Source organism: Rhinatrema bivittatum, chromosome 3 (genome assembly GCF_901001135.1).
Source record: "Rhinatrema bivittatum chromosome 3, aRhiBiv1.1, whole genome shotgun sequence".
NCBI classification, from domain to species: Eukaryota; Metazoa; Chordata; class Amphibia; order Gymnophiona; family Rhinatrematidae; genus Rhinatrema; species Rhinatrema bivittatum.
Window position 1 is genome coordinate 71895938 of NC_042617.1, and position 26823 is coordinate 71922760.

The window sequence follows — 26823 nt, forward strand, 5'->3', positions numbered from 1 at the left end:
ATAATATTGGAGAAAATAATTCTTTCATCCTTCCATAACTTTCTAATTTGGGTAGTTTAATAAAACATAATTTGAGACCAGGTGCTTTAATAAACAGATCCTTATTAGGAAAAGTTTTCCCCTTTGAAACCAGGTAGTCAACACAACCTAGTTTCATAAGGGGAAAATACAGTATTTCCTAGTGAGCGAGCCAGTCTCACAGCTAGAAGAAAAATTATAAAGTGGATAAGAAAGTGGTTGAGCAACAGGACTCAGAGAGTGGTAATGAGTGGGGTCCACACAGGTGAAAGGAAAGTGACTAGCAGGGTGTGACACAGTTCAGTGATAGGCCCAGTCCTCTTCAATGGCTTTATAAGTGACTTTAGGTATGGGCTAGAAGGGAAGGTTCTCCTATTTGCAGATGATAATGAAAATTTGCGGCATCATAGACGTGCCAGAGGCCAGGGTAGATAAAATCCAGCAACCACGCTTTAATCCAAAAAAAACCCCCCAAAATTGCAGAATCATTCTTTTGGGATCAGTTACCAAACAAAAAAGGAAACCTGAGCGTCATAATCGCAGATGACCACAAGGTAGATAGTCAATATGACAGAGCAATTGGGAAAGTTAAGAGCATACCTGGGGGTATATAAAGAGAGGTATCCCTGGGAGAAAGAAGGAAATAATCAGACCGCTCTTTAGCTTTCTGGTGAGACCCCCATCTTGGGTACTGTGTTCAGTTCTGGAGAGTACATCTACAAAAGGAAAACGGAAGGCAAAAGTATTTCAAAGGAAGGCCACCAACCTGCCATGCGTATAAGCTATGCACATAGACACTGAAGGCGTTAAAGATGTAATCTCTAGAAGAACAAAGAGGAAGAGGTGATATGACATAAACATTTAGATATCTAGCAGGTTTCAATAAAGTACTAGCTGGTAGCTTTTCCTATAGAATAAACATCTCAAGGGCAAGAGGTCATCATATGAAGTTAAAGGGGGAGGAGGCTCAAAAGGAATGAAAGAAAGTACTTTAAAGTGAAAGGGTCAGGGACTCCTGGCGGAGCCAAAACAAGCTTGCATGGGATAGACGCAAAGGGCCCATAGTAGCGGAGGGTGAGAGGATCACACAAGGAAGACCTGTGACAGCACAGTAGGCAGGCAGAAATGGGCAGACTGGCTGGACCACCTTTCCACCTTTGGGTTGATGATGTTGCCTGCATATATATGTAAACTGCAGGATCCATTACAGTGGCGATGTGTTGACATTTGTTTTAGGAGAGAGTGTGTCAGTATTTGAAAACGAAAAGGAGTATAAGAAAAATCTTTCATCTTTTTCTTTAGAGATCTTAAACTGGACAATATTTTGCTGGATGCAGAAGGCCACTGCAAGCTGGCTGACTTTGGAATGTGTAAAGAAGGAATTTTAAACGGGGTGACAACAACAACCTTCTGTGGAACGCCAGATTACATTGCTCCCGAGGTAGGGGTCTTCCATTCGCATTATTACAATTGATTCAGAATACGGCGGCCTGTATTGTTATGGGGAGTACTAGGAGGACTTCAACTTCTCCAATGTTGTTGGATCTTCATTGGCTCCCGGTGAATGCCAGATGCACATTTAAAAATCTTTCTTTAGCATTTAGAACATTAAGAGGAATAGGCCTAAAACAGCTGGAAAATTATTTGAGATGGCATAGTGCCACTAGAAAGTTAAGATCAACTAAAAGGCATTTATTACAGGCCCATGCAGTTAAAGCGTTTCGCCGTTCTCGCTTACAAGCTAGATCCTTCTCTGGAGTGGTTCTACAATTGTGGAATCGTCTTCCATTAAGTTTGAGAGAAGAGGGGGATTTGTTAATGTTCCAAAAGACTTTCAATACCTGCACTACGATGAGTGACTTATGATAATTATATGGGGACGTATATTCAGATATAGAATGATTGTAGATATTATACTGCCGATGGGTTTATTTTAAATTCTGTAATAAGCAATGTTGAATTTCTGTTGTACATCACCTAGATAGATTGCATAAGTTAGGAGATTAAGAAATTATTTTAAATAAATAAATAAATACATTTGCAGTTCTCAAATAATCTGTTAATTGTATTTTTAGAGTTTTATTTTGCAGGCACAGGTAGCAATCAAGGTCAACAGACAAGTAGTAGGTGATACTTTTTTACTGGACTAGAATAATGGATGCTTTCTTATTATGTGGACAGAACAAGCATTAATAGCTGCTAAACTATTCACATTGTAAATTAACTGAGAAAAGTTAGAACTGTCTTTCTGAAACACTTTGCAGTATGGTTGATATTCAAAGGCTTGCGTGCTGCAAAACTGGGAGATACGCGCGTGACTCAGACTCGTGCGTGCCGTAGAGATTTTAAAAGGCCCGCAGCCTATCTCCCACGCATAAAACGCATAAACGCATAAAAGTTTTTCCCGAAAAAGGGGTGGGGCATGGGCAGGACATGGGCAGTCAAAAAGAGATAGATGCTGGATGTCTTGTATAAATATTTATTGTGGTGGAGACGTGATAAAAATTGCCCGACTCTGGCCAAGTTTCGCCACTCTTAAGTGGCTGCCTCAGGATAGGGGTTAGGGGCCACTTTGACATTCAGAGTGCGACGTATGAACAGAACAGTGCACTCTTGTGAAGATTTGATGAACTTCGGAGTGAGGAAACTCACCAAAGATGAGATTTGTGCAATGTTCTCTCAACCTAGCTTGATGTTACCCAGGTAGAGAGTATATTCAGTAGTGCACCCACATTACTATGTATAGCCGGCTAACTTTAGGATAGTTCTTTGGACTGACCAGACTTAGCTGGCCAAGTCACTTGGCTAACTTTGAATATCATAGTTAGCTGGTTAACTTAGCCGGCTAACTCTACATCTCCCAGTTACGCCCCCAGAATGCCCCTAACTTATCTGGCTAAATTCTAGTCGCCTGACTTATTAGCCAGCTAGAATATAGCAAGATAAATGCCCAAATATTCAGTCTTCTGAGTTAGCCAGCTAAATGCTTTTGCATATGAACCTCATGAGTTCTGTATATTTGAGAAAAAAAAACCCCATAGCAACCACTCTCTATCTGAATCCAACTAATAAAGTTGAGGGTTCCACCAACTCAGAGTCAGTTTATTATAAAACATCCTGTCAAATCCAAAATATCCATGGCTTGTAAAGGATTGAATCGTTGGTCTCCAACTTCACTTCACTTCTTTTTTTTTTTTAATTGTGGCAAGTAATACACCCTAGATACAGATGAAATGTCCTCAGATGGTATCTTCAAAATTTCTATCAAGCATATTTTATGCTCATCAGATGGAGAGACAGAGGAAAGCCTTGGAAAATTGCTTAAGCTCCTGGCCTCTGACAGCAACGCTGGAAGCTGCCGGGAGCAGTCATACCTTACCACCATCCCGGTAGCTGACAGGCAGGGTTTGGATTGGGTTTTTTTTTTTTGTTTTGGGGGGGGGGGGCTTTACCATTTCATTTTCTGCAAAGAGAAGGAGAGGGGAAGAGGCTGGCTTCCAGCAGAAGGAAAGGTTTTCAAGTGTTAAACTTTAGTTAGGGAAATTTGAGGGGGTGAGAGCTCGGCCCAGCAGGGGCTACTTTTTCAAATATTGGATGGAGTTCAAGGATTTGGGCCGTCAGGTCTGTGCTGCACTTTTTTTTTTTTTCTTTATACTAAAACCACTTAACCGGCTACATTACTTTGAATATAGCTAGTAAAGCCTCAAGTTATCCGGCCACAGGTGACCAAGTAACTCTGCCGGATACAGCTTGCAATCGGCTAAGTTAGCCAGATAAGTTCTCTATGTCTCCGGGTCCTCTCTTTCTTATTTGGCCAACACCTACTACATAAGCGCCCCATAGTCAAAAAGCTGGCATTTAACCAGATAACCTGTGAGCTGTCTGGTTAAATGCCCCCCCCATGTTTGATTTCTTGTACATTAGTTTAGTTTTTAGAAGGCTTCCTAAAAATCTTTATCTGTTAAGACTCACACTATCAACAAATGCAGCAGAAAGCAGTAAATATCTCAGCTGCTTATAAGCTGCAATTTCTGCATATTTTGTCTGTAAATTCCCACAATAAATTAGGATAAATGCATTTTTGGCAATTCCACATGGGCCCACGTCATGTGATATTGTCCCTAAAATGAGATGGCTATTTTTTTCCCACAGATTTCTTCCCATTCTTTAATAAACTCCCAAAAATACATGTGAGATCAGATTGGAAAGCAAAGTAAGTCTGTTAATGTTACATACAATCTAATAAAGATAAAGTGAAATTAAACCAGAAAGTAAAGTGGGATAAAATGTCCTTGCAGCTAATAGTTAGTGTTGTACATTCTCTCTGCTTCCAAAGATTTGTATATGCCTGCAATGCCTAAGAAATATTATCGATCGTATCCAACTATTTCAATTATCTACATGCTAATAAAGAACTCGACTACTTTGTGCAGACAAGATCTGGTGTTTCTTATTGCCCTGCATGCACAGTTAAGGACATCTTTGGAAAGAGAAATCTCCTTAGTTTTGATGAAACGCACATTTGTAAGCACAACTAAGATTTTTATTTTTCAAACAATGAAAAGTAAGGAAAGGTGTTTGCATCAGTGTCCATCTTTAAATGGACACTGCACTGGATGGCCAGTAGTACCATGCAGCCATGCAGCAGCAGCCCAGGAAAGGAGCAACAATTAGTGCACAGGCTAGGGAGCGGAAGAGGAGAAAAAAGAAACATCAGCTTGGACCCATTTATTTTCTCTCCCCACCCCCCATGACCAGGAGAGCAGAGAGCATGAAGAGTCATTTCAGGCCAGGAATCCCCTCCTGTATATCTGGGATACAGTGAGTTAGCCCAAGCCCAAGGATCCCCTCCCCCAGGCCCAGTAAGTGGATCCAACAATTGGTATGGTTCCCAAGTATAATCTATTGACAGGACACTAGGTGGCACTGCCTCTAGATTAGAAGAATTATGGCACTCAGTACATGTGCTAAGCTTCTAAGAGAACTACTGTATGTATTCATTGGGAGTGATTCCTTCCTTTTATCGGCATCATCAGTCTTTGTCCTTACTCACCAATGGCTCCCACTACAGAATGTGGGAGAGGGGAGAGAGAGAGAGAGAGAGAGAGAGAGAGGTGTTGGTCTGGGCATGGAGATCCCCTTCTCTGGACCCAGGAGAAAATAAGCATGGCCTGGGGAGGGAATAACCTCTGAGACTGTTCTTGCTTCGCTACTTATACTAATAGCAACCTTACCCTGTTTGTGTGACCATATAATTGGGACATTTCTGTTGCACCAGGCGCGTAGCTGCGCGTATCCGCGCGTATCTTATAAAATCCAGCGTACTTTTTGTTTGCGCCTGGTGCAACAGATTCTCAGGCAGCAACAGGAGAGAAACAGTGGGAATAGAGTTGGTAATCCCATCCCCCCACCTCAGGGCAAATTTTACAAAACAGCTTTTATGATTTTTCATGAATATCCAGTTTTAATCACATTCAACATTGAGATTTTGCTACTAGCACATGTTGATGAATTGCACATGGAAAGATAGCCATGCTTCTTTCACAGTGTAATGGGACATGCAGCATTTTATGATACAAACAGGTCAATCCAGTAAAGTGCGGCCGCGTTTACCCCGCTCCTAACCCGCTTTCTACTCACTTTCCGGCCGCGTTAGCTCTTCCTGCGATCCACAATCCCCTTTAACCTACTCTTACCGCGTCCTTAAATCCCTGGGTAACCCCTTCCGCACGCGGCATGTATATTACATGTAAACGATCGAATTAGCTATTCCCTACCATCAAGTAACGCGCGCCCCGACTATCGCTTTTTTACCCTGCCATTTTGTCGCTCGTTTAACCTGCTAACTTACCGCCTACCCTTACCCCTGCGTTAGAGGCAGGGGTAAGGGTAGGCGGCAAACTTTCCCCCAGCCCCTGCTCACCTGCCCTGGCCGCGTCCATGGGTGCTGGTCTCTGGGGCAGCCCCAGTCCTCTCCCCTCCTCCCGAAGCAACAAAAGAGAAAAAAATCGAAAAAAAAAAAGTTGCAAGAGAGAGAGGGGAGAGAGGACGGGCAATCCTACGCTCGGGATTGCCAGTCCTCTCTCCCCTCCTCCCGAAGCAAGGCGCGAAAAGCAGCCTTGCCTCGGGAGGAGGGAAGAGAGGACTGGTAGTGTAAAGCGACGAAGCGACTTACTTTTTTTGCAGCCCCCCTCCGGAGACAGACATCGGCGAGGACGACCGCGGCTCCCCTGCCTCCAGCTGCCCGCGAAGATGGATGCCTGCATGGGCGAAAGCGGTCCCTGTTCGTGCAATTGGGCCGCTCAAGGCGTGACGTCACGACGTTTGGCGTCACGGCATGTGACGTCACGTCTTGAGCGGCCCAATTGCACGCACAGGGGCCGCTTTCGCCCGTGCCATGCGTCTATCTTCGCGGGCAGCTGGAGGCAGGGGAGGGAAGCCGTGGTCATCCTCGCCGATGTCCGTCTCCGGAGGGGAGCTGCAAAAAAAGTAAGTCGCTTCGTCGCTTTACACTGCCAGTCCTCTCTCTTCTCCTCCCAGAGCAAGGCTGCTTTTCGCGCCTTGCTTCGGGAGGAGGGGAGAGGGGACTGTCAATCCTGAGCGTAGGATTGCCCGTCCTCTCTCCCCTCTCTCTTGCTTTTTTTTTTTTTCGCTTTTTCGCTTTTTTTTTCGCTTTTTTCCGCTTTCGTTGCTTGCTTCGGGAGGAGGGGAGAGAGGGCTGACAATCCCGTGTCGGAGAACTGTCCACTTCCTGGTACCTGTCATTTCAAATGACATTTGAAATGACAGATACCAGCATGTCCGTGAAGCGTTAGGCCCGCGCACCCAGGTTACTGTATAGCGCTCTATACAGTAAAATGGGTTGCGCGGGCCTAACGCTTCACGGACGCTTCTTAGACGCAGCTTGCATTTGCAAGCTATTTACATACAGGATCGAGCGGTAGGTGAGCTGGACTGTGCGTGCGGCAACCGCGGGTGCGCCAGGCACTAATGCAGCTCTTCCTACCACTCGTTACTGGATTGACCTGTATGTAAGAATGATTATTTGGGATTTGAGCCAAACTGGACAATGATGCATGTTACAAATTTTTGGCATTTCATATGTTGTGTGGCCATGTAATCTAATCTGAGTTTTTATGTAACACCCAAAAGTCCACCCCATAATGAAATATATATCAAATAGAAATTAATAGATTCAAATGTTAAATAAGAATCAAGACATTGAAAAATACAAAATTAATACATAAAATATAATTTTAAAAAATACTAATTCAACCCCTGGCCCAGCAGCAAGGCTCCAAGTACTCCCACTGGGGAAGCCACCGCTGTCCTTACAGTCTAAAATAGCATCATTACAACCTCTTCCAATGCAAACCCAGATACAAAATCTACCATTCACAAACCCACTAACTAGACCTCTCACATTATACATATTACACTGATAGCACCCAGACCTCAAAAACAGGAGCAATATGGATGTGCATTCTTTTAAAATGAATGACCTATTTACCATATTCGTTTGATTCGTTTGCCCCTGAAAACGTATGAGCAAGTCCCATGAATGAAACATGTGTCATTCATTTATGATTCCCCATTGAAAGCATTGGCTGTATTAAAACAATAGACTCTGAGGCTGGGCAGGTCATGTGGGAGTTTCCATAGCAACCAGCCCTCATGCCTATGACTTATTTGTGAGGTCAGAGGAGAACCGGGATCTGTTGTCAAGGAAACCAGAATGCCAAAGCAAGGGAACATATCAGAGAGAAACATTTTTCTAAATCAGCGAATCACTGAACTTTCCATTCTTTGTTTTACAATCCCTGACTGTTTCATCTTGCAGTTGGATTGTATCTTTCACTCATGGAGGATACATCCTGCTTTGCTGTTGTCTTAGAATTCTGTATTACTACAGTCTTCTGTATCAACAGTACTTTGCTTCAAAATTTGAAACATTCCATCTATTCTAATCCTGTTAGCTGTTGCTGCTGTCATACTGTGTTAATTTGCACAAGTTTATAATTTTTTTTAACATCTTGCTGCTGTCACTGCTACTGACTTAGAGGAAGGTTATAGTTCTCCATCATTCCCTTCCCTTTAGGGGGAAGACACTCCAGGCTGCCTGACTGACACTGGAGATTTTTGCAATGATTTATTAAATTTTAAACCTGTTGTGTAGTACCAGCGCTGTAACTGAACTCTGCCACAATATCCCTCATAGAGAGGCTGTTTTAACTCTCTTTGTCTGGGTCTGTGTCTGTTAGATACGTCAGTGCATCTACAAAAGTGCAGTAGGTCTGTGCCAGTTACTACCACAGGTACAGCCAGCCACTTTGTTGATTATTTTATTTTGCTACTGCATTTAAAATACTAGTGCACTCACTTTTACCAGTAGTGAGCTCACACACACATAGTATAACACGATATCATTCTTTGCTTTTTCTGTGTGTTGTGTGCATCAGCGTACACTGTAGTCACTAGCAGAGCAAAATACTAAAATTGTTGTTCTTCTGTAGTGTATTCTCTCTGAGTGTTGTTCAACCTTACACACAGAAGGATCACTGTAGTAGTATGTCACACTAATGCTAACAGTGTGACTGCCAAATTTTCAGAAATAAAGATTAATTGACAACTCCTATTATCCAGCACTACAGCAGAAAACAAAATCCATCATGTCGGGCAAAGGATGTGGGAAGCCCGCAGTTGCTGGCAGGGGATTTGCTAGACAGACAGCAGTGAAACCCCCAACTAAGATAACAAGGGATTTTTTAAAATCCCAAACATCGGAAGGAGAGACATGCATGTCAAGCTACAAGAAGTTGAGATTTGGGGAGAATATGCCAATTGTTTCATCAGTGTCTCAGCCAGATCCTTCTTCCTCAGAGGAGAGGGAAAGGGAAGGCACTAGTAGTACTAGTAGCAGCGAAGTACAACCCCCAGAGCCTAGAGAACTACAAGTACAAGCGGTGAAACAAAAAACACCGCAAACCCTTAGTGCAGCAGAGGCTATAAGATCAGTTTTGTCATCCTCTTCTGATTCAGAACTTGATGAATCTTACTTCAAAGGATTTCTTAAAGCAGAGATGGGAGAGGCATTAGCTGAAGACCCTATATTAGGAGGTTTAGTCAGTATTGTGCTAGGTTCCATTTCACTGATAGAGGAGAGAGAGGCAGGAGGACATGTTAGTGAGGGAGAGCAGGCCACACTGACAGTGCAAGAGCAGACGATGAGTGAATCCTCTGCTGCAGTTCTTCAGGCTCCATCTGTGACCACTCCCACTTCACTGCCAGCAGCACCATCTACCCCAAAGGATACAGACAGAGGCAAGGGATCACAAAAGAAATCTGTGATCTGGAGCCATTTTCAAATGAGGGAGGACCCATGCTTTGCGCGTTGTAACTATTGTACAAAGGGCATCAACCGAATGAAACAACTGGGCCACTTAAGCAATGCTGGAATGAAGCATCACCTGAAGAAGCAGCATCCCCTTCAATATGCACCTGGGGATGATAGTAGGAGTAGTCAGGAAGCCCCTTCTGCAAGACAGAGGACACTAGTCTTTGAAAAGGGAACGAGTGTTCCTCAAGTTCCTTCCAAGACTTCAGCTCCTTCTACCAGTCAGGAGGCAGGCTGGCAGCAGCAGTACCCAACTATGGCTAAGAAGCGACAGCCCACGATGGAAGAAATGGGGTGGTGTTCGGTAGCACTGTCACGCGGAAAGAGGCAGACAGCAACCAAAGTGGTGACAAGAACTATAGGTGAGATGATCACTTTAGACGATCAGCCCCTGCAGGTCATTGAGAATGTGGGTGTCAGGCGTTTGCTGCAGCTTCTAGTGCCAAACTAGAAAGGACCTATTTCAGTAGGAAGGTCATCCCCAATCTGTACAAACATTGTCACTGCTGTGTGCAGGCGCTGCTGGTGAAGGCACAGGAGAGCAGTGTCCATTTCACAAGTGACATATGGACATCCACAAATGCCTCACAATCCTTCCTCTCTCTGATATCACATTGGTGGACCCTGGCTGAGGTAGGGGCAGGCAACAGTTCCACAGGGGCCAGAGCAAATGGAATCTGTACACTCACCTGGCAGATGGTTCCCAAACCTCTGCCAATATTTTAGCAGCAATTGGTGCTGGAGGGCTGGCAGCTGGATCAGAGAGCCAGAAGTCTCAACGCAGGTTTCTTAATCACTGACAATGGCTCTAATATGGTCAAGGCAGTATCCGACGGTGGATATCAGGGTGTATGATGCTTTGCTTACATCCTGCACCTAGCAATGAATGAGGCCCCCTAGGGCTGGGGTCCAGGGATCCAGAGCCTGTGTACACTTCCTAGAGAAGTGTAGAAAAATAGCTGGAAACTTCCACTGGAGTGTAAAGGTAGGTGACCTTCTCCGTGAAAAGCAAGAGGAATTAGAGATGCCTCACAAACGTCTCATCTTACATGTGGGTACCTGCTGGAATTCAGCCTATATGATGCTGCAGAGGCTAGTGCAGCAGAAGATATCCCTGCATGATCTGTCTCGGGAAATGGAGAAAGGTGTGCAGGCTCCCCTAGGGCATGATGACTGATCAGTCATGAGATAGCTTGTGAAAATTCTGAAACGCTTTAAGGATGCCACAGAGGAGCTGAGTACTACAAGTGCCACCTTGGGAGATGTCATCCCAATAGTAAACATCCTGATAGAAAAGTTGGAGGGCTTTCAACAGGAAGAGGGGATGGACGCAGGTGGGCTTTGCTGTACACTTACCTGGCAGATGGTTCCCATACCTCTGCCAATATTTTAGCAGCGCTTTGAAAGATGCTGGAGGGCTGGCAGCTGGATCAGAGAGCCAGAAGTCTCAACGCACTGTTTGGTGTCCTTGGAAAAGCAGGTGGCAGAGAGATTGGGACCTCTGACCAGAAATCCCACATACATGCTCACTATATTATGTGGTCCACTTGTGAAAGGGAGACTTGCACTGGAGATTAACAATCTGACACATATGAAGGGCATGCTGACAGAAGAGGTCTGTCAGCTAGAGCGCCACAGGTTGAGGCAGAGGAGGGATGTAGCACAGGAGGAAACTCTCTCATTGGCCAGGTCAGACAGCAGTGTAAGTCAGAGTAGTACCCTGTCATCATCACCTAGCAGACCCTCCACAAGAAAAGGGAAATAATCCTCACTTCTGTCCCAGGGATCACTGAAGCAGCTGGGAAGAAATATTCACGTCCAATACTACCAAAGGAGGTGGCAGCTCAAATCTCAGTGACATGCTATCTCAGTGACACCTTTGAGGACATGGAGACAGATGTGCTGGCATATTGGTTTCAAAAGTCTAGCATCTGGCCAGACCTAGCGAGAATGGCTCAGTACTATCTCTCTTGTCCACCGAGTGTTTCCAGCGAAAGTGTTTTCCATGACAGAAGACATTATATGCCCTCATTCTCCAGGCTGTCACCATACATGATGGAGAAGCTAGTGTTCCTTAACATGAATCTGCCTTTGCTGGGCTATCCAGATTTGCCATGTGAGTGGAGAGATGAATGAATGGAACATGAAAGTCCTGTAGCTGCTGGCTGCTCTGTCTTTCTGCATGCTGTGCCTCAATGGCAGCAATGGGGGCTACATCCAGTGTCCAGCAACATCCAGTGACTGTGATTGACTAACTGCATCTGCCTGTAACTCCGTCAATTGGACCACACTTCACCAACCAACCAATTGATGCTGCTGTTCAGGCCTGAGATGCCAGATCGAGGGCTGGAAAGGTTTGCAATGCTGAGTCCTGCTGTGTTTCCAACACTGCCTGTTGGGCCACACTACAACCAGCACACTGCTGCTGCCTCCATGGTTCATAAATGCAATCAAATAGCAACAAGACAAAAATGATGAGTCATGCTGTATCCTCAACACCACCAGTTGGGCCACACTAAAAGTACCACTCTGCTGCTCCTGTCCAGGCCTAAGATGCAAACTCAAGATCTGGAAAAGATGCAGTGCTGTGTCCTGCTGTGTCCTGCTGTGTCCCTTACACCGCCAGTGGGGACACACTACAACTACCATGCTGCTGCTACTTCTACGATCCAAAAAGCCAATCCAAGGGCCACAACACCAACATGATGAGTCCTGCTATGTCCTCAACACCCTAGTTGGGTCACACTACAAGTACCACTCTGCTGCTCCTGTCCAGGCCTGAGATGCAAAATTGAGGGCTGGAAGAGATGCTATGCTGTGTCCTGCTATGTCCCTAACACAGCCAGTTGGGCCACACTACAAGTACCGCACTGTTGCTCCTGTCCAGGCCTGAGATTAAAGATCAAGGGCTGGAAGAGATGCAATGCTGTGTCCTGCTGTGTCCCCCACACCACCAGTGGGGACACACTACAACCACCACACTGCTGCTGTTTCCAGGATCCGAAAAGCCAATCCAAGGGCCACAGTTCTAAAATGATGAGTCCTGCTGTGTCCCTAACACAGTCAGTTGGGTCACACTAAAAGTACCACCCTGCTGCTCCTGTCCGGGCCCGAGATGCAAGGTCGAGAGCTGGAAGAGATGCGATGCTGAGTCCTGTTGTGGTCCCAGCACCACCAGTTGGGCCACATTTCCACAAGCACCCTGCTGCTAGTTTATGTGTATGATAGCATTCTAAATGCCTCAAAAAAATAAACATTCATATTCCTCCTTGACATAGAGTAACAATCAGAAATGTACTACAGCCAAGGATCTGTCCCTTCAGCAGAAGAAAAAAAGGAAACGAGCGTCAAGTGCAAAACATTTATAACTCAAAACCGTTAAAGTGCCAACCAAAGACAATAAAATAGAACTTGTGGTGCCACTGGAGAGAGGAGAGCCAGGGTCAGGGGTTTCTGATTTGCATGGTGGGAGGAAGGAGAGCACTAGCATCCTTTCAACTGCTCAGCTGGTAACATTTGGTAAGATGCAGGCTTAACCAGCGCTCATTTTGAGAAGAATGACCAGCCTGGGTCTGCTCATAAAGTGTAGGGAACAATTCAGACCTTCCCACTTCAATAGGCATTATTGTGCCAGCCTCACCATCCACTCTGTGCCCCTTCATAGAGGCCCAAACTCGGGAAGCATTCCCCTGCTTCAACCCACAGCAGGAAGGACTAGGAGCCCTGAAAAAGGAGAGGTGACTACTACCACAAAAACAAAGAAATAGCCTAGGAGCACTAGCAGCCGAAAGCTTTGCTCTCAATTGCAAAAACAATCATCGTGGGGGTTCCCGCCATAAAAATATTAAAAAGCACTACATTTAGCCATTGCTTGCCCAGGACAGAGCCTCACTGCAGGCTCAATTCCTCAGCAACAGCTGCGCTTGGGAGTTTCTGGTCTAACTGATCCCACCAGCAGCACACACCTAACAAATTTTGTGATTCATAAATAAACATCTTAAAAGTAAATCAAACTTCATTAAAGAAACAAAATAGGAACAGAAACTGCTTCAGGGCAGCTCTAGCCTGGGCAGCTGCATTAGAGAATGGGGGATGGCCAGGACAGAGCTGTGCTGGAAGCAGTCAGCCAGGCTCTGGAAGCACCGGTGGTAACCCCCATTCCAGCTCACCCACTACTTTAGGGTCCACTTGTTGGCATCTACTTCAAGAACCTTGGATAGCTCCTCATGGCATGACTCCACTGTTCTCTGCTTCTTTTTCCCCAAATGCAACCTTTGAGGCATGACTCCGCTGCGCTCTTCTGCCTCCTTTTCCCCAAATGCAACCTTTGAGGCATGACTTCACTGCACTCTTCTGCCTCCTTTTCCCGAAATGCAACCTTTGAGGCATGACTTCCCTGCACTCTTCTGCCTCCTTTTCCCCAAATGCAACCTTTGAGGCATGACTCAGCTGCGCTCTTCTGCCTCCTTTTCCCCAAATGCAAGCTTTGAGGCATGACTCCGCTGAGCTCCTCTGCTCTTTTTGCCAAATGCAACCTTTAGAGCATGACTCCGCTGCGCTCCTGTGCCTCCTTTTCCGCAAATGCAACCTTCAAGGCATGACTCTGCTGAGTTCCTCTGCCTCCATTTAACAAATGCTACCTCAGAGCCATGACTCCACTGTCTTCCCCTGCCTGCCTTTCCTCAACAGCTGTTTGGGGTGAAGCAGACAGGGGAAGTCAGTGGAATCGTGGCTCAGTGCTGGTGTAAACACCACCACTGAGACATGCCATGTTCCAACCATGAGGTCTGTCATTTACAGCAGCTAAGGCATACCATGTTCCAACCATTTCCAATGAGGTCTGTCACTTACAGCAGCTAAGGCATGCCATGTTCCAACCATTTCCAATGAGACCTGTCATTTACAGCTAAGGCATGCCATGTTCCAACCATTAAGAATGAGGCCTGTCACACCTATGGCATGCCATTATCTAATCCTAACCACTGAGGCCTGTCACTTACAGCTACATATACCATGTTCAAATCATTACCACTGAGCCACTGAGGCCCATAGATTGCATTACAAACCTACTAAAACACTCCTCAGGATTTTAAGACCATTCTTCATCTATGGTATTCGCCTTCTTGCCATTTCTTGCTCTTGCCAAGGCTATGCATTCTTTTGCACACTTGTGGCACCGCTTCATGAACCATAACTGATTTCATGGCCCTCTAGCAGTTCCTCTGTACTGTGCATTTGGCTACTTCCCTACTCCTAGGGTTTCCAACTTTCACCTGTGAAAATTCCAAACACTTGTAGAAGCAGAGTAAACGTTTTGCTGACAGGGTCCTTCCACATCAACACAATTGTTATTCTCACCCACACTTAGGAAAAATGCATTTAATTTGAGGGAGAATCATAAATACTTGTATTTTATCAGTGTCGCATAAACTTTCTAATAAATCATTGCATTCTAAGCTAAAATTATTCTTCAGTCTAGATGGGATTTTTAAACATTTTTTAATGCACTTTGAAACTTTAAAAATATAAAATACATGACATCTTGTTAAATCATTGGTATTTTACAAAATTTAAATCTTTAAAATATTAAAATATAAAGTATCACAAGCTACAGAGAGATTCCACTTGTAAAATGGGAGAGAACAACACAAGGCCCATAAAATACAATCACTAGCACCCTGGGGAACCCTTACCCAGCCTGGAGTACCGGCCCTTGTGTCAGCCCCAGCCTCCTCACTTTGTCCACAACCCTCAACCCCAGCTGGGGCATCATCGAGTTCAGCAGCAGCAACTGCTCAAAGCAATCACCACACACCGGCCTCAGAACAAACTCCACAGCATTTGCTAGAGCTGCATAAACCTTCATTTGGGCACAAACGCTGAAGAAAATCTCTACAGATACCCCCCTTCCCTGGTCCTCTTTTCCCTAGAAAGCAGATTTGGGGTACCACACTCAGGACTCAGGGAGGCAGGAACAGGAGTCAAATGACTGGTAAAATCCTCAGTGGTCATCTAGCAGCCACATCAAACTGCTGTCACTTTATGCCAAGCAGAGGAAGCCTAGTGAGATCATGGCTCTCCCAGGGCTGGTGCAAGGGTATTAGACACCCTAGGTGAACCATACAGCATAGTTCCCCTCCCCACACACAATTAAAAAGTATGCATTTACAATAATACATTTTAAATAAAAAAGGACCTTCAAAGTACAGTACAAGTAAAAATATCACATACAATAACATAATTGTTATATTACATGCCCTGCTGTAGTGCCAACCAGAAAAATCTGCAAAAAAAGCTACTTGGAACCCATATGGAATTAGGCCCTCAGAAAGCCATGAGTAAACAGAATAATAATTTCAATACAGTAAATCTCCCATACCAAATCAGTGCTAACAGCACTCAAACAATAACAATCCTACCTATGAAAAAGCAACACTGCAAATATTACATCAGGCCCTAAAAAACCAAAACACCTGCCATTAGGAAAACAGAACTCCTCCTACATGCTTTCTACCCCTCAGACTCTTTTTTTTCCTTCTCACACCCCTTCCCTCCTTCCAGATGCACCCTGGCCCAGCTCAGTTCCCTCCCAGATGCAGCCCCCACAGGCTCGTTTCCCCCCTCCTCTCTCCCTTTCATTGTACCATCAGTGACTCTTCCTCTGTGGCAGCCCTCCTCCCTATCCTCCCCAGGATCCTGGGCTTGATGGACCCTTGGTCTGAGCCAGCATGGCAATTTCTTATGTTCTTATGTTCTTAAACTAATGAAACAAATATGGATCCAAACAAAATGAATGAACAAACCAAAACACATTTTTTTGGTCTGCACATCCCTAATGAGCAATAAGACCATAAGAACTTGCCATGCTGGATCAAACCAAGGGTCTATCAAGCCCAGCATCCTGTTTCCAAAAGAGGCCAAACCAGGCCACAAGAACCTGGCAATTACCCAAACACTAAGAAGATCCAATGCTACTGATACAATTAATAGCAGTGGCTATTCCCTAAGTAAACTTGATTAAGAGAAGTTAATGGACTTCTCCAAGAACCTATCCAAACCTTTTTTGAACCCAGCTACACTAACTGCACTAACCACATCCTCTGGCAACAAATTCCAGAGATTTATTGGGTGTTGAGTGAAAAATAATTTTCTCCGATTAGTCTTAAATGTGCTGCTTTGTACCTTCATGGAATGCCCCCTAGTCCTTCTATTATTCGAAAGTGTAAATAACCAATTCACATCTACTCGTTCGAGACCTCACATGATCTTAAAGACCTCTATCATATCCCCTCTCAGCCGTCTCTTCTCCAAGCTAAAAAGTCCTAACCTCTTTAGTCTTTCCTCATAGGGAAGCTGTTCCATTCCTCTTTATCATTGTGGATGCCCTTCTCTGTACCTTCTCTATCGCAACTATATCTTTTTTGAGATGTGGCGACCAGAATTGTACACAGTATTCAAGGTGCGGTCTCACCATGGAGCAATACAGAGGCATTATGACATTTTCCGTTTTATTCACCATTCCCTTTCTAATAATTCCCAACATTCTGTTTGCTTTTTTGACTGCTGCAGCACACCGAACCGACGATTTCAATGTGTTATCCACTATGATGCCTAGATCTCTTTCTTTGGTGGTAGCACCTAATATGGAACCTAACATTGTGTAACTATAGCATGGGTTATTTTTCCCTATATGCATCACCTTACACTTATCCACATTAAATTTCATCTGCCATTTCGATGCCCAATTTTCCAGACTCACAAGCTCTTCCTGCAATTTATCACAATCTGCTTGTGATTTAACTACTTTGAACAATTTTGTATCATCTGCAAATTTGATTACCTCACTCATCGTATTTCTTTCCAGATCATTTATAAATATATTGAAAAGTAAGGGTCCCAATACAGATCCCTGAGGCCCTCCACTGCCCACTCCCTTCCACTGAGAAAATTGTCCATTTAGTCCTACTCTCTGTTTCCTGTCTTTTAGCCAGTTTGTAATCCACAAAAGGACATCGCCACCTATCCCATGACTTTTTACTTTTCCTAGAAGCCTCTCATGAGGAATTTTGTCAAACACCTTCTGAAAATCCAAGTACACTACATCTACCGGTTCACCTTTATCCATATGTTTATTAACTCCTTCAAAAAAGTAAAGCAGATTTGTGAGGCAAGACTTGCTTTGGGTAAAGCCATGCTGACTTTGTTCCATTACACCATGTCTTTCTATATGTTCTGTGATTTTGATATTTAGTACACTTTCCTCTATTTTTCCTGGCACTGAAGTCAGACTAACCGGTCTGTAATTTCCCGGATCGCCCCTGGAGCCCTTTTTAAATATTGGGGTTATATTAGCTATCCTCCAGTCTTCAGGTACAATGGATGATTTTAATGATAGGTTACAAATTTTTACTAATAGGTCTGAAATTTCATATTTGAGTTCCTTCAGAACTGTGGGGTGTATACCATCCGGTCCAGGTGATTTACTACTCTTCAGTTTGTCAATCAGGCCTACCACATCTTCTAGGTTCACCGTGATTTGGTTCAGTCCATCTGAATCATTACCCATGAAAACCTTCTCTAGTATGAGTACCTCCCCAACATCCTCTTCAGTAAACACTGAAGTAAAGAAATCATTTAATCTTTCCATGATGGCCTTATCTTCTCTAAGTGCACCTTTAACCCCTCGATCATCTGCTATTTGGATGCCCAATCTTCCAGTCTTGCAAGGTCCTCCTGTAATGTATCACAATCCGCTTGTGATTTAACTACTCTGTATAATTTTATATCATCCACAAATTTGATAATCTCACTCGTCGTATTCCTTTCCAGATCAATTATATATATATTGGAAAGCACCGGTCCAAGTACAGATACCTGAGGCATTCCACTGTTTACCCTTTTCTACTGAGAAAATTGACCATTTAATCCTACTCTCTGTTTCCTGTCTTTTAACCAGTTTGTAATCCACAAAAGGGCATTGTCTCCTATCCCATGACTTTTTAGTTTTCTTTGAAGCCTCTCATGAGGGACTTTGTCAAACACCTTCTGAAAATCCAAATACACTACCTCTACTGGTTCACCTTTATCCACATGTTTATTAACCCCTTCAAAAAAATGAAGCAGATTTGTTAGGCAAGACTTCCCTTGGGTAAAGCCATGTTGACTGTGTTCCATTAAACCATGTCTTTCTATATGCTCTACGATTTTGATATTGAGAATAGTTTCCACTATTTTTCCCGGCACTGAAGTCATGCTCATTGGTCTGTCATTACCAGGATCACCTCTGAAGCCCTTTTTAAATATTGGGATTACATTGGCCACCCTCCAGTCTTCAGGAACAATGGATGATTTTAATGATAGGTTACAAATTTTAATTAATAGTTCAGAAATTTCATTTTTTAGTTCCTTCAGTACCCTAGGATGCATACCATCTGGTCCAGATGATTTTCTACTCTTTAATTTGTCAATCTGGCCTACTACATCTTCCAGGTTCACAGTGATTTTGTTCAGTTCATCTGACTCATCACCCCTGAAAACCATCTCCAGAATTGGTATCTACCCAACATCCTCATTAGTAAACACGGAAGCAAAGAATTAATTTAGTCTTTCTGCAATGGCCTTATCTTCCATAAGCTCACCTCCACCCTACACCCTCAACTCTGAGAAGAATACCTAACAGCAGCTTGCTGACACAAAGACTAGATGTAAGCTACAAAAGGAAAAGAAGGCAGAATGTTATGATTATTACTATTTTTATTGCCTTATTATTCTTTTTGCATGATGTGATTTTTTTTAACAAATTATACTAGAGTATAATTGTATTCATATTATCATAATATTTAATTCATATGAAAAAAGCAGCCTCATTACAGGTTTAAAGGCTAATGTATTAAGCTGCATTAAAATCTACTGGTAGTGCATTACTGTTCAATTATAACATGAGCATTATCAACTACAAAACACTATGTTAAATATCTGACATACTAACAGGCATTAAACCTGCTCTTTTGAAGCAGTTGAGATTGATGTATTATCCTGCCAGTAACACAAGGGCTATTGAGGGCCTATCATCCCTCCTCCTCCTCCTCCCCCCCCCCCCACTGGCAAAATCAGGCTCCACTCAGATAATCACCCTCTAACAGAATCAGCACTCCCACCCACAAAGTTAGGCCCCCTGGGGCCCTATCATCCTACTCTCCACTCCCCCCACAAGGCAGCATTAAACCCCTTCCTTCCCCTGGCTTTATCACCATCCCCCCCCCCTTCCCAAATCCTGCTGAATAAGGCCCTCCTGGGCTGATTTCCCATTTCCCTCCATCTGTGTGGCAAAATCAGGCTTCACCTCAGTCCATCACCCACTGCCGCAGATGCAACAGACCATGTGAGCTGATCCAGCACTATTTTGAATAGTGGAACTAGTGGAGCAGGAGGCGGGAGTACTCTCCTAACACTATCAACTACTACAGTGGATGGTAGAGGATGGGTTCTGATTTCGGTGGGGGAGAGGGGTGAATTTGTTCAGGTAACCTGCAGGATTGTGCTTCTGCCAGGAAAGTGGAAGGGGAGAGGGTAATTGGATCAGGGAGAGGGGTTGATCTGCTCTTGGGCCTATTTTTGCCAAGGTGTGGGGGAGAGACATCAAGGCCCACATTGGGCCTTACATTTGCTTCTGGAGGCTAACACAAAAACACAAGTACACCTTAAGGAAGCTTAGTTAAGCTTTTGCATTATCAGTAGGTTAATGCAAATGGCGTAGCTTTACACAATTTCCATTAACCCCATTTTAGTATTAGTGAGTGACCTGTTCCTGTTAACATTAACTCAAACTAATGCCCAGGTACATTAATCCTAATGCTGCATTAACATGCATTAACTCCAGGTTTTAAAACATGTTAACATGTTTAATAATGTACTCTATGTAAACCCTGTTTTTTAAGCTCCTTATGGAGAGGAAAAGAAAACAATAGTTGCTAAAAATTACAGACTTTCTGTAGGTAAATGCTGACAAAGAAGAATCGACTTTGCTGGAGGATAAACATGGCAAAGTCCAGAAAACAAACTCAAGTCCAGACGGGTCATTTCATATTGCTCCAATCATTTTAACCTCTGCTTTTCCCTGCTTAGATCCTGCAGGAGTTAGAATATGGTCCTTCTGTAGACTGGTGGGCTTTAGGTGTTCTGATGTACGAAATGATGGCTGGGCAGCCCCCGTTTGAGGCCGACAATGAAGATGATCTCTTTGAGTCAATCCTTCATGACGACGTCCTGTACCCTGTTTGGCTGAGCAAAGAAGCTGTTAGCATTTTGAAATCAGTAAGTCCATTTGTGCTTTCCTAATTTTGTTTGCTTTGGGGGTTGGGTTTGTGTTTTTTTGGGTGTTTTTTTTCTCTGCATAAAACTGAATTTGACAAATACGGAACAAGCACTGCTGGGAGTTCAAGTACAGTTCAGAAGTGCCACCGGCAGGATAAAGGGGCCTGGGATATCTGACACTTCTTATGGGAAAGGAACCGAATGTTTGTGTTCCCTAAGAGCTGTGCCGTGTGTTGCACAGTACAGAATCATGTTGGGGGAGCGGCGGGGGGAGTGCAGAGCATATAGGACCTCCATTATCATTGTCAGCTTGCTAAGCTCCTTGTGCCAATGTAACAAGAGAAATGCTGCTGGATACGATTTTAAATATGACAGACCTGCCTTTTCTTAAAAATATTTCAAGACCATCAGACCAGACTGAACATTTAAGCTCAAAGAGGGACGGACCGTATTTTCGATTCATAGTTCAGTTCCGTTTCTGTGTCTTCTTTTAAGCGGGCTTTCAGCATCTTAAAGTTTGTTGAAACAATGGGTTGTTTTTTTTTGGGGGGGGGGGGGGGCTGAGAAACAGACCCATTATGGAACGGAACGGCACTGCCTTGGGGATGGAGGGGTTGCCATTTTTGCAGTACACAGTGGAGATGAAGAAACTTGTGTATAAATAAAACTGAAAGTAACCCCCAATTGCTGGAATGACGTGAAATAAATTCTCCCCCTACTTGCCAGTTCCGTGTCTACAAAAAGGCAGTGTTTGGTAAAGTTTTAAAAGTGAGCTATGCTTGTAGCATTTTAAGCCACGGAGCAAAGCAGCCTGACACGAAGGGTGGCACTGACCATGCGTCTTGTGCTTGTAAGCTCAAGAGCAACTGTAGTGGAAAACCTTGCACTGTGGGAGGAATAAATAACTTCATCCTCACAGCGCTCTGCCATAAAGCAGGTATTCAGGGTGGGGGTACTCTTTCATTTTCCTGCCACTCTGGCATCATTGTTCACTTTTAATGATTTTAACCATTGCTTTCTGTGCTCTGATTAAAATAAATATAATTGTTTTTATGTGAAACCATTTTTAGTAAAATGGTTGAGGGGAAAATCATAAGCCAGGCAGTTGGGATGTTATTGAAAACACGGGTACCTGGAGCAGAGGAAATAAAAAATGGCACAAAAGGGAAAATGCCAAGGGAATCTGCTATGGCAGGGGTGGCCAACTCCGGTCCTCGAGAGCTACAAATAGGTCTGGTTTTCAGGATATCCACAATGAATGTGCATGAGATAGATCTGCATACAAATGGAGGCAGTGCATGCAAATTTGTCTCATGCATATTCATTGTGGATATCCTGAAAACCAGGCCTCTTTGTGTCTCTTGAGGACTGGTGTTGGCCATCCCTATGCCACGGCAAAAGAAACCAAGCGAGTAAATAATAAGTCCAGGCAAACGTCTCAGGCCTCCATATTCAAAGCTGAATGGCTATGTAACTTAGACGGATATAACTTATCTGGCTAATTATACATGGAATATTCAGCGGCACGGCTATGCCATTGAATATCCATGTAAAAGTCACCACTTAGCCAGATTGGTTATATCCCACTAAGTAGCACCAGCCTGATCTGCGCATTCCCCACGCCTTCAATATACTGCTAACTACTTATCCAGCTAAGAAGCGCTGAATATCGACCTCCCCAATTTTAAGACATTGCATATGTACTCCGGGGAAGGGGGTGCTATGAGATCGGGCCAGGACTTGTTCTTCTCAGTGCTTAGATCAGTATAATAGAGGAGAACATAAGCTGCTCTGCCTCTTCACTGATAAAAAAAAATGCTAAATGTTTTTACAAATACTCTTGCCCTAAATAGTTCCTACCTAAATAGCACAGCACTGCATGCTCTCATCCAGCACAGGGGAGAGACATCAAGCAGTTGTGTATTTAATTGGATCAAGATTTGTAATACTGTAGCTAGCGGGGCAAAGATTTAATGATACCTGATTAAAGAACATTATTCAAGAAAAGTTCGTTTCTGTGAGAGCTGATCCACAAAAGAGCTGTTTGGAGGTTCTTTGATTCTGTGATCACAAGGACCACTACTTCCTTCAGAATTTCACGCAAAGAATAAAATTTGTGAAAGAACACTGCGTTATAGGCGTCCAAAAGTACCATGGCCAAGTCAATCAACTTTATGTTGTTTGATGGCAAAGGAACTCCAGCAAGCATTGCTCAGGACGTGCAGTCTTTAATGCCACTCAGCTAGGTCCGGCTGTCCCTGGATGAACCTAGGCTGGCAGAGAAAGCAAGTGTAGATTGTGTCAGCATTTTCATTGCCGGTACTTTTGATAAGAGTGGATTGTGGCAAGATTTCAGTTACATTCCAGTAAATGTTCAGTATCTGATCTGTATGTAATTCCATCAAAGCTGAACCCCTTGTATGCATGGCTATTACCATCTATAACATGAACTCTCATTGGTCAGACATTTTCAGCTACATGACCAGAAGTGGACTTACTGGAGAGACATCTGAGATTGGTTTGTGAGAAGCAGATATGGGAGGAGAGAAGTAAGCACTTCAGAATGCATCTCTGATTAGAGATGGGCTACATAATTTGTGGATCATGATGCTTGATCCAGTAGGTTATGGTTTGTAATTCATTTTGGGACTTGTGGTCCAAAGATCAAAGATTTCCTCCAAAACCAGAATGATGCCCTCTGTACACTCAGGCAAGAAGACTTTCCTTCCACGGGAAAATTTAAATCCCGAGATTGTGATCCATGATCGCAGCTCTTGAAATGAGTAGCAGATCAAGGCCAGGCATGAACCACAGTTCATTCAGCTCACCTGTATTGCCAGAGCCACCTGTAGGGGGGGGGGGGGAAACCCCCACTGGTTTTGCGTTGTTTTCTGCTATATGCAGTCCACCGACTTGTAAAGTAGTTACATTTCTCTGTCAACAGCCAGTAAGCAGCACCAACATACACAGCGGGTAAAACAGGGAACCACCTGTGAATTGCATAAAGGGATTATACAGACAGTAAAAAAGAAAATGAAAAGAAAACTTTTATTTAGCACTGAAAACGTTTGATCTTGCTTGTGCGCCCCAGCCAGGTTCTGTCAAGACAGAGCAGGAAAACCAGAGGAAATGCAGAGGCGTCGATGCCATTTACTGCAGAATACTACCAAGTGATTGTGTCTGGAGCACATTATTTCCTTACATTGTGCTGCCAGACGCTGCTTTTACGCCTTGGTCACCATGTGGCAAATTTTCAGCCGGGGGCCTAACTGCAGAAGTCCGCACATACCTTTTCAGCCAGCATAAAGCAAGCCGGTTTTCAAGCACCAGGTACCCCTGCACATTCTGGTTAAATACCGGGGTATTGTGTAGCTAAAAGCATGCCCACACCCTTATGTATTTCAAAAGGATAGCACATGTTAGGCATATCAGCAACTCGCTCACGACACATGCGCCCTTTAGTATAGTTTCCTCCGTATAGTTTCCTCAAACTCCTCCGAATGAGGAGTGGACTGACAACCAGGATTCATGGCTACTGACACACCATGTGACCTTAGGCAAGTCACTTTGGGGACAACAGTCAAAGCATTTTACATAAGTAAATGTTTGTTTACCTGCATAAAAACAAGTTTGATTGCTCCCTCCTCCCACTTCCCATGTATGCTTTTACTCACATTAAAAAGGGGAAGAGCAAGTCAAGGGAGGGGACGTAAAGTAGGTGGAGTAATTGCATTTTCCCTGTACGTACCCAGATCAGTCCAGACTCCTGGGGTTTGCCTCCCTTCCAGCAGATGGAGACAGAGCAAGTTTCGACAGACTCTGCCATATATACCTAGGTGCCACCCACAGTCTGCCAGTATTACTCTGTCTCCAGCAAATGGTAGGGGTGCAACACTCACAGTCTGGACTAGTTCTTTAAAAAAAAAAAAGGGAATTAGTGTAGAGAGTTGGTCAGTTAGTCAGAGGTCTCTTTAAAGTTAAAAAAAAAAAAAGATAAAATAGGTACAAGAAGATCTTCTGAAGCAAGGCAGGCGCCCGGGAGCTGGTTAGGTCCTGAGGGGACCGTCCCTCCCGGTGTGCACATTGGCTGTGGCTAAGGGTCCAGGGCCCTCTCCTGCCACCAGTGCACTAGAGCTTGGGGTGATACCGGGGAGCCCGGCTCACTCACCCCAATGGGATTGCCTCAACGCAAAGGCCTGAGGGATCCGCGACAGGTTAGAAAAAAAAAAGTAAATTATTTATTATTTAAAGGTTCTTGAAGCGGCTTTCTTCTTTGTCCTCTGCGGCGTCGGCTCGGGAGCGGGCTGGTCAGTGTTTTCTCGCGCTTGCTTCTCCCGGGGTTTCAGCATCATGCCGCGCGGAGTGGCCTGCAGGGCTTGCGGATCCGGTCATGGGCGGCTCTCTCGGGATGGGCTTTGCTCCGCCTGCATCCCGGGAGGCGAGGACACCTCCGTTAGCCCGGCCAGGGCAGTATTAAGGGGACGAACCATTTCCAAAGGGTTCGCAGCCCTGCCTCTCTCTTCTCCTTCACCGTTCCCGCAGAGCGCAGGAAACGGCGCCATTTTGTCGCCTTGTCCTCTGACGGATCTCATAGCGGAGGGGGAGGGGAATCTCCCACTGCCATTGTCGCCGCAGCAGCTGCCGCCATGGCTTAAATCCCCGGCTCGGTCGAGGCCAGCTGCACAAGGGGACTCTTCCGATTCAAATTCTGAGGATTCGGAGTCCTCTTTTACGTCAGACTTTGTGTTGCTAATGCACAAAGCCTTTAAGGAAAGGAAGCTTCACAAGAAACACGGGTCTGACAGGGGGAGTGTGTATGAACCCCCTCGTCGCCCTCGGAAGCGGTCCCAGACCGAGGGGCCAGAGGGAGCCCCCAAGTCTAAGTGCCCGGTCCGGGCGATACCTCCGCAGAAGGTTACAGATACTTCCTCTGAGGAGGAAGATACAGCCGGGCAGGATGTCCCAAATCAGCCCCCGAGGGGGATAGACGGGGAAGGGGACCTCAAGCAGGGAGCTAGCCAGGGTTCCCAGGTAATCGAGGGGGATGACCCAAGGGTAGTAAGGCTGTTCCGCAAAGAGGAACTGGGTCCTCTTATTCCCAGCATTTTGACAGAATTGGGAATTGAGGTGCCCCCGACTGAGACACGTTTGGGGTCTATGGATCCGGTATTGTTGGGCCTGCGAGGCCCACCTACGTCCTTCCCATTCCACTTTTCAGCTATGGATCTCCTGTTTAGGGAATGGGATACCCCTGATTTGGGATTGAAGGTTATGAAGGCCATGGACAAGCTCTACCCGCTACCGGAGGAGGCGCTAGAGATCCTAAGGGTGCCGAAGGTAGACACGGCGGTTTCTACGGTTATTAAGAAGATGACGGTCCCGGTCACGGGGTCCACGGTTCTTAAGGATCTTCAGGATCAAAAGTTGGAGTTGCAACTTAAAAAGATCTTGGGGTACGAGTGACTATGTGTAGTAATTTTGCTTTACGCGCTGGACTTCACTGGGTGCAGCAGCTGCTGGCCAATGAGAGTCTTTCTGAAGAGGAGGCTCGCCAGGCAGGCCGCCTCGAGGCAGTGGTGGCCTATAGTGTGGATGCCCTTTATGATCTCCTTTGGACGTCTGCTCGTTCTATGGTTTCCGCAGTTTTGGCTCGTCGTTTGTTGTGGTTATGCAACTGGTCCACGGATGTGTCTTCCAAGGGCCATTTTGTGTCTCTCCTCTTTAAGGGTAAGTTGCTCTTTGGTAAGGAGCTGGAGGATATGATCCAGTCCTTGGGTGAGAATAAGGTCCATAAATTGCCCGAAGACAGACCACGGTCCAGGGGATCCTTCTCGTCCCGGTCCCAGGGGAGTCGCCGGTCATGTGCGGCTCGGACGTCGAATCCGTCCTTTTGGCAAAACGCTGTTCGTCCACAAGCCTGGTTCCCGTCCTTTCAGGGCCGGCGGTTCGGTAGACCTGGTGCCTCCCAGTCCTCCCCCAGCGGAAAGGCTACCCAATGATGGGCGGCCGATCCACTTCTCAGTTCCAGTGGTCGGGGGCAGGCCTGTCTCTGTTTTTCGAGGAGTGGACCAAGATCACTTCGGACCAGTGGGTTCTTT

General features: G+C 44.9%; 1 protein-coding gene across 1 annotated transcript in view; it reads left to right on the forward strand.

The window, feature by feature from the left end:
* Window positions 1-26823, forward strand: part of PRKCE (protein kinase C epsilon) — a 1012677-nt gene that overhangs the window by 920747 nt on the left and 65107 nt on the right. Inside the window, 2 exon segments of the mRNA XM_029593349.1 lie at window positions 1321-1459; window positions 20537-20725. Coding sequence (XP_029449209.1) covers window positions 1321-1459; window positions 20537-20725 — 328 coding nt within the window.